The sequence below is a fragment of the Nicotiana tomentosiformis genome, chromosome 11, assembly GCF_000390325.3.
Source record: "Nicotiana tomentosiformis chromosome 11, ASM39032v3, whole genome shotgun sequence".
NCBI classification, from domain to species: domain Eukaryota; kingdom Viridiplantae; phylum Streptophyta; class Magnoliopsida; order Solanales; family Solanaceae; genus Nicotiana; species Nicotiana tomentosiformis.
This window is the reverse complement of record NC_090822.1, coordinates 44,193,259-44,202,168: the sequence shown is the minus strand read 5'-3', so window position 1 is coordinate 44,202,168 and position 8,910 is coordinate 44,193,259. Positions and strand designations below refer to the sequence as shown.

Sequence of the window (8,910 nt, the reverse complement as noted above, 5' to 3'; positions counted from 1 at the left end):
TTGCTCATCAAATACCAAAGCGCCGCGTGGTCGGTGTGAACAATCACCTTTGTGCCCATCAAGTACGGGCAGAACTTCTCCATAGTAAAGACAATATCAAGGAGCTCTTTTTAGGTCCCTGTGTAGTTAACTTGGGCATCATTAATGGTCTTGCTTGCATAATTGACCGGATGGACGATTTTGTTGATGCGTTGCCCTAACACTGCTCCAACCGCCACATCATTTGCATCACACATGAGCTCAAACATCAAGCTCTAATCTGGTGCAGTAATAATAGGAGTAGTAGTTAACTTGAACTTAAGCAACTCGAATGCCTTCATGCAATCTTCATTGAAATGGAACTTGGCATCCTTCTCCAAAAGTTTACACAAAGGGTTCACCACTTTGGAAAAATCTTTGATGAATCGGCGATAGAACCCCGCATGACCCAAGAAGCTCCTCACTCCCTTCACGGATATAGGGGGAGGGAGTTCGGAGATCACTTCAATTTTGGCTTTATCAACCTCAATACCATACTTTGAAATCTTGTGACCGAGGACAATGCCTTCCTCGACCATGAAATAACATTTCTCCCAATTCAAAACCAAGTTATTTTCCTCACATCTTGCCAATATCTTGTCCAAGTTGTTCAAGCAATCATCAAAAGAATTCCCAACGACGGAGAAATCATCCATGAAGCCCTCAAGAATATCTTCCACCATATCGGTGAAAATGGCCATCATACACCGTTGAAAAGTCGCCGGTGCATTACATAACCCAAATGGCATCCTCGAGAATGCAAAGGTACTGTATGGACAAGTGAAAGTGGTATTCTCTTGGTCATCAGGAGCAATAAGAATCTGATTGTAGCCGGAGTATCCATCAAGGAAGTAATAAAATGCACGTCCGGCCAACCTATCCAACATTTGATCAAGAAATGGAAGCGGAAAATGATTTATCCGAGTGACTTTGTTGAGCTTCCTATAGTCCATGCACACTCTCCACCCGGTGACAGTTCTTGTAGGGATCAATTCATTCTTGTTATCTGTTATCACAGTCATGCCCCCTTTCTCTGGGACACATTGCACCGGAGAAATCCATGAGCTATCGGAAATGGGGTAAACAATCTCGGCATCCAACCACTTTATGATCTCCTTCTTGACCACCTCTTGCATTGCTTTATTTAGCCTCCTTTGATATTCAACGGAGGGTTTGGGACCCTCCTCCAATATCATCTTGTGCATGCAAAAGGTGGGGCTTATGCCCCGGTTATCCGCCAAGGTCCATCCGATTGCTCTTTTCCTCTTTTGTAGCACCTCCAATATGGACTCTACCTGCATGTTAGTCAAACAAGAAGAAATGATAACCAGTAAAGTAGAAGAAGGGCCAAGAAATTTATACCTGAGATGCGGAGGCAATGGCTTTAACTCCAAAGTGGGAGGCTCCTCGATTGAGGGATTTGTTGGCGGAGTCTTTCGGTTTTCAAGATCTAAAGATAGCTTGCGGGGCTCATACGTGTACGAACCCATCCCTTGCAATGCATTCACACACTCCGCATAGCCTTCTTTCTCCTCATCATCATCAAGATTAAGCAATATGACTTCCAAATTATACTCAATATTCATTGTGGCACTAGTATCATCAACAATTACTTCGGTCACTAAATCCACAAATGAACAAACTTTGTTGTTATTTGGTTGCCTCATCGATTTGCACACATGGAAAACCACCTTTTCGTCACCCACACAAAAAGTGAGCTCATAGACTTCCACATCAACAAGAGCCTTCCCCGTAGCAAGGAAATGTATACCCAAAATAATAGGCACCTCATAGTCAACCTCACAATCAAGGATCACAAAGTCCGCTGGAAGGATGAACGTATCAACACGGACTAACACATCATCAATAATTCCTAATGGCCTCTTCATAATCTGATCCGCCATTTGCAAACTCATAGATGTGGGTCTTGGTTTTCCAATTCCCAATGTTTTGAACATAGAGTAGGGCATCAAGTTGATACTTACCCCCAAATCACATAAAGCTTTGGCAAAGTCGGCGCTCCCAATAGTGCAAAGGATTATGAAAGCACCCGGATCTTCCAATTTCGGAGCCATTGAGTGCACAATAGCACTCACTTGATGTGTCATCTGGATAGTTTCACAATTCATTGACCTCTTCTTGGTGACCAAGTCCTTTATGAACTTTGCATAACCCGGAATTTGTTCCAACGCCTCAACCAATGGTACATTGATAGACAAACTCTTCATCATGTTAATAAACTTTTTGAATTGGTTCTCACTATTTTGCTTTGCAAGCCTTTGAGGGTATGGAGGAGGAGGCTTTGGCATTGGTGCCTTAGCGTTTGGCACTACCGGTTCCGGTATGTCAATCCTGTGCTCCCTAGACGGGTTCACCTCTTCTTGCGTCTCCTCCACATTTTCATCAATATCAATTCTCACTTCGTCATTAGCTTCAACAACATTGCTTGGAATTTTATCTTCTTGAACCACAACATCATCATCCACAATTCTTCTTTGATTTGAGGTGGTTGCATCTCCACCTTTTCCACTTCTCGTAGTCATGGCCATAGCATGTCCCCTATTATTCCCACCCTTTGGGTTCACCACCGTATCACTTGGTAGTTCCCCCTTAGGACGAGGGTTCAATGCTTGTGAGATTTGGCCAAGTTGAACCTCCAAATTGCGGATTGAAGTGTTGTGGGAGGCTAATTGAGCATCAGAGTCAGCATTTTTCTCTACCATTTGTTTGAACATATTTTCAATCTGTCCCATCTCATTGTTAGAAGAGCTCGGGCCTTGCGAAGGATAAGGAGGTGGATTTCTCGGTTGTTGGAACATCGGGGGCCTTTGAAAACCCGACCCCCGGTTGTTGTTGTTGTTCCACTCTCCTTGATTACCTGCCCAATTACTTTGATTTTTGCCACCCCATTGCCTTGGTTTCCGTGATTATTCCAATTGCTTTGATTATTGTTATTTCCCCAATTGCCTTGATTGTTATTGCCACCAATCTAATTAGCTTGGTTGTTCCAATTTCCTTGATTTCCTTGTGAACTCCATTGTTGTTGATTTTGAGCATTGTTTCTTTGACCTTGATAATTGTTGACGTATTTTACTTCTTCTTCTTGCTCATTATACGAATCACCTTGGTCATACCCACTATCATCTTGCATGAATTGTTTCGGATGGCTTTGCCCTTGTTGACCTTTTTGCCATCTCTTGTTCATCATCATATTTACGCCTTCCATCACATTCACTTGTTTCGATCCTTGAACTTGTTGCAGTTGAGCTTTGGCCAATTGGTTCATTGTGGTTGTTAACTCTGCGATAGCTTGCCCATGATCATGTAGTTCCTTTTGTAGGTGAATGGCATTGGGGTCACCTTGCGGAACATTGGCCCTACTTTGCCATACCGATGAGGTATCCGCCATTTCATCCAAAATTTCACAAGCTTCGGCATAAGGTGTGTTCATGAAGTTCCCGCCGGCGAGTTGATTTACCACACATTGATTTGTTGTGTTGATCCCCCTGTAGAAGGTTTGTTATATCATGGCCTCGGTCATATCATTATTCGGGTGCTCTTTAACCATGGTACGTTATCTTTCCCAAATCTCGTGCAATGGCTCATTGGCCTCTTGCTTGAACGCTAGACTTTCATCCCGTAGTGTAGCCATATGCCCCGAGAGAAGAATTTGGCAATGAATGTTTCGGCCAACTCATCCCATGTATGGATGGAATGATTGGACAATCTCTCTAGCCAATCCAATGCTTTTCCCCGTAAAGAAAAGGGAAATAGCCTCAACTTCAGCGCGTCCTCAGTAATATTGGTTTGCTTGCTCTCCCAAAAGGAACGATGAACCCCTTGAGATGCTTGTAAGCATTTTGATTTGGAGCCCCGGTGAAGAATCCCCATTGCTCAAGTGGTGTAATCATCACGTTGGTGATTTGGAAGTTGCCCGCCCTAATGCGGGGCGGGACTATAGCACTTGCATAACCCTCGTTCAGCAACACCCGGTGCTCTGCCGCTCTTGGTGGAGGTGGGGGAGGGATAGGAACATTATCTTGAGGCGGCCGGCCTCGCCTATTTGCTTGAGGTTTGGGAAGAACCTCATCTCCTTGTCATCATCCATTTCCTCCCCCAATGGAAAATTACCAATGGGCTCGTTGTTGAGAGCCTTTCTCGTACCTATAAGAAATTCCAAAGCAAAATTAGTGACTCAGAAGGAAAAGAAGACAAATCACACCACAACCTAGATATATAGCTAAATCCGTTTAACTCCCCAGCAACGGCGCGAAAAATTGGTGTCACCCAAACTCACACCTCAAATCTAGGTAATGAGGCGGTCGAAACAATAATAAAACCCAACACAAGTTGGGGTCGAATCCTCAGGTAGTTAGAATTTGGATTAGGTATATGCTTAGTGTAATTGTACGATATGCCTTAGATTACACTTCCACATTCTTGTTTGTTGTTTCTGCTTCTACTATAAAGTATTGATTGCAATTATAAAACTAGAAGACAATATTTTTGCTTTTGATTGTTTTCCAAATGATAAAAGATCTAGGGTCACGACTTCTACCTAGGTGGTTACCTAATGGGTTGTTAACTCTAGGACAAGTTTGATTGGTCGGGGTTGTAATATAGCAATCACATGCAATTACCCACTCTATACCTCTCGGTAGTTTGGATGATTTTGCCCAATTTGGCTTTCTCAAGTCCAAATGGGTATTGCACAAAATAAGTGATAAATGCTCAAGTCGGGTCTTACTATCTCTAGATTCAACCCTTTAATTGGGGCTATCAATTCCTTGAGTTCGCCCCAATTTCTTGTTAGCCAAGTTTTCCTAGACTTAGTCTGTCTTTCTCAAGTAGAGACTAAGTTAATTAGGCATGAATCAATGTTTACAACCATTAATTCTTGAATTCAAGCAAGAAGTAGGCTAAATATCACTAACCCTATCACAAACAAGTCCTAAATCAAACACTCATTAAGTAACCACACTAGGGTTGGGCCACAACCCTAGCTAGAAATTTAGCTACTCATGAAAAATGAAGAAATACAAGAAGAAATTAAGATAGAATGCATAATAATTTATTAGGGAAAGAAAATCTAATGTTTAGAAGCTAATCTAGTATAATATTACTCAAAACAGTAAATAAAAATGGCTCAGGTGTTGTCCCAAAACAAAACTTACCCTAAAAATGACAGAGAGTTCTATTTATACTAAGCTGAAAATATCTGACAAAAATGCCCTTGCGGCCGCACTTCATCTAATTGTGTGGTCCGCACATTTCTGAGTGCGGCCGCACACTTGAATTGGGCTGGGACTTGGACCTTCTTATGCGGACCGCATAACTATGAATGCGGCCGCACCTTTGAATCCCGCGGCCGCAGAATAATAGTGCTGTCCGCACAGCTTCAATCAAGGCTCTCTGATTCTAGTCGTTTGCGGGCCACATAATAGTGAGTGCGACCGCACTTTGGCATCCTGCGGCCGTACAATAATGGTGTAGTTCGCATTTCTTCAGCTTGCCCAAAATTCCAATTCTTTGAATCGCTCTTCTGCGGCCGCACCAAAATTATGCGGTCCGCATACTCTGAAGCTAATCTGACAGGGCTTCTTCATTGAATGCGGCCGCACACAGTATTGTGCGGTCCACACTGTAAGCATTTTTGCCTTGTTTTGGTCTTTGTCCAATTTTGACTCCTTTTTGAGTTGATTTTCACTTCTTTGGCTCGTCTCCCAATATTCCTGCATGAAAGCATATTTTACTAGTTCTCGGGAATACCTTTAAGCATTTTTGAGCTAAAACGCAAGTAAAAGTGAGCAAATTAGCGGTCAAAATCCCTACTTATCAGCGGCCTCGATCAATTCCCTATTTGGTTAAATGTTCAGCAAAGATGGTAAGTCACCAAGTACACTCCTCACATGATTCTTGTCACAATGTGCAAGGTCTTTCCACCAGTCAAGTAACAAAGGCGGGATGCTTTGGACCATACCAAACCTGGGGATTTCATGCTTCGTTTCTGCAAACAAATAAATTTAACCCTTTTTCCCCCTCCAGATTTGGCTACTTACGCAATAATGATCAACATGTTGGCATATTTTCTCCAAGTAATGCACATAACATGATAGTGTCCTTTGGGATTATGGAAATCTCGTCAGACTTGGACACGGTTTATCTAAGCATGTTGTTACGTCAATAACGCTTCAACCCGTACTTGGTTTAGCATGATGCATGTACATTTAAAATTGGAGTGGGCTTTCTAAAAGGGTCTAGACTGCTACTCCTAAGTGGATAACTTGAGAGGGAGAATAACGGGATCGTCGACTGCATCGCTGATCAACTAGTCTACCACAAACAAGCCTTTCCGATTTAAAAAGGGTAATTACAGAAAAGCGCGGACACTCATCAAGTGCCGCTATGTTGATAATTGGCACAAGTGGAGTATGATACGGAGAATGCTTTATGCAGGAATAATAACACATTGCCAAGTATTTTCATGATAAAAGTACGTAAAAGAAGTAAACAACATAGCAAAGGTGAACATGAAAAGAAGAGAAAAGAAAAGAAGGATAAAAGAAAGAAGTCAGTTTAACTCATGAAAATATGCGAGAACGTAATGAAGCAGGTAGGGAAATAGGGATGGGAGAGTCATAATATAGAAGTATTAGGCAATATGAAAGAGATGGAGAGAGGTCATACATGTCATATCAAATAAAGGGGAATAAGGGAAGAGATGTGCATGTCATAGCAGTTTAAAACAAATAAAGGTGAATAAGGAAAGGGATGTGCATGTCATAACAGTTTAAAACAAATAAAGGTGAATAAGGAAAGGGATGTGCATGTCATAGCAGTTTAAAACAAATATGGAAAGTAATCCACATAAATCAAGTTCGTCATAGTAAGAGCCTAAGTATATCCCCAGCAGAGTCGCCATTCAGTCGCGCCCCGTTTTCTAGCGAAAGCGGGTTTCGACGTGTGACATCTCTTTTAAATGAAGGTATTAAAAGAGAAGAGTTGCCACCTAACAATTTTTGAGGTGCGTTAGGTCACCTATTTGGAAATAACTCTGTTTGACTAGTCCGTGTCACCAAAGATCGGGTAAGGGCTCAAATTACCTCAAAGAGAAGGTGTTAGGCACTCTTCGAGGTCCACAACTGTGGGTCCCGACCGAATTTTAAACGATGTGGATTATGTGATTAGGCTAGGTGATCAAATAAACACAAGGAAATTTATAACTCGAAGAGTCTTACTATAACACATGTGAATGGCGACATTCAAAATAGATAGGACTCCACATAAAGACAATTAAAGGCCCATGTTAGCCTCCGCAACAAATGCACGCGCGCAGTTTAGGCAGTACATAGTTCCAGAATCGAGACTCAGAGTCCTATAGGTATGGTTTCTAGGTGATTCTGAATTCCAGTATCGTATATGCATCGTTATTGCTCTAAGTGGCTTAGGCGAGGAGGCAGTAAACTATTTACAGACTCATGATTATTAGCACTGATTTTATAGATAGGCATCTCAGGTGAGTGACACCGTCCTATAGGCATGATTTCTAAGTTGTTTGCACAATGGGCAGTAAAAGGTATTAAAACTGGGAATTTCCAGTGTTTGATTCTATAGACATGCTTTCTAGGCGAATAACAGTATTCTATAGGCATGATTTAAAATAGTTTGTATTTGAACTCGCTGTTAACATACTTATTCCTATAGGCATACTATCTAGGTGGAAGTGAAATAAAATGGCAGAAGCAGTTGATCAAGAGATTAATGTCCTATGGTCATGATATCTAGATGGACAGTGCACCAAAAGTAATAAAAGTAATTTGATCAATTAATTATTTGAAGTACTATAGGCATGATATCTAGGTTAGCAAAAACATATAATATACGTCCTATAGGCATGCTGTTTAAACGCCCAGTAATAACAAGTATGGCTATTAATAGCATGTTTGAGATAGTGTACGAGTATTAGACAAATTAGGTAAGCTGTGTGCAATTCCTAGAAACATGATTTCTACTATCGTTAAGAAGTATAGTAAGTTAACAAGATAACAAATAAAGCACGTAGACCCTATAGGCATGTTCTCTACCCTTTATGGAAGACCAAAGCACACCCATTCCCCGATTTCACTAACGCCCCAATTATTCGTTATTACAAATTACAGGACCAAGATGAAATAATACAAACTCAAAGATGAAAAAATACAGACTAAAACAAGTACATGCCCGCTATAAAATAACCCAGTGAATTTCTGGGCCTTCAGCAGCCTCACCAACCAACATACCCAGATCTCAGGCTTATAAGGACAGTAGAATCTTCCTGAATCCAATGCCTAGGTCCAACAATACATATGGCCCAACACCAAGCCTAACCAATAACATACTTATCCAAATGGATGGCAAACTTAACCATATAGGTGACATACCACTCGTGGAATTAATTAAACAACTTTTCACACTTAACTCCTAAAGCTATAACTAATCAACATTTCTAACCAAAGAAAATAGACAAGATCACATGAAATACTGGCAAGTTTACAAGGCAGGTTCATGCTTGTATTCTCAGAAATAAAGCTAAAGTGACGGGATTGGCCATCATAGGATAGTGAACTATTCTAAAAGAGTTTCAAGAGTAAACTGATTCAGAATTAGCCTAAGAGGGATTTGGACACAAGATTTAAACATGGAAATCTAATAGAGTCATAGACAAGAACCAGTAGAGCATAGCCTTCACATGAAGGTCTTAACATGAAGGCCTAGTGAAAACAACATAACATAATAGGTTCATGATCGAGCAATCACTTAGTAGAAGATAAAAAAACTTGAACATGCTGAATATCAGTTACAATACTAGCAGAACTTAGAGTAAACAGAAGACATGTCAATTTTAAAATCAAT

The 8,910-nt window shown here is 41.0% G+C and overlaps 1 protein-coding gene across 1 annotated transcript; it reads right to left on the bottom strand.

The window, feature by feature from the left end:
• Positions 1-240: 240 nt before the first annotated feature.
• LOC138901350 (uncharacterized) lies at positions 241-3,427 on the bottom strand. The gene is made up of 5 exons (XM_070189105.1): positions 3,113-3,427; positions 2,394-2,627; positions 1,120-2,126; positions 757-894; positions 241-259 (listed from the first exon to the last, which is right to left on the bottom strand). The coding sequence occupies exons 1-5, from the start codon at positions 3,425-3,427 to the stop codon at positions 241-243; spliced, it is 1,713 nt and encodes a 570-aa protein (XP_070045206.1).
• Between the last annotated feature and the right edge of the window lie 5,483 nt (positions 3,428-8,910).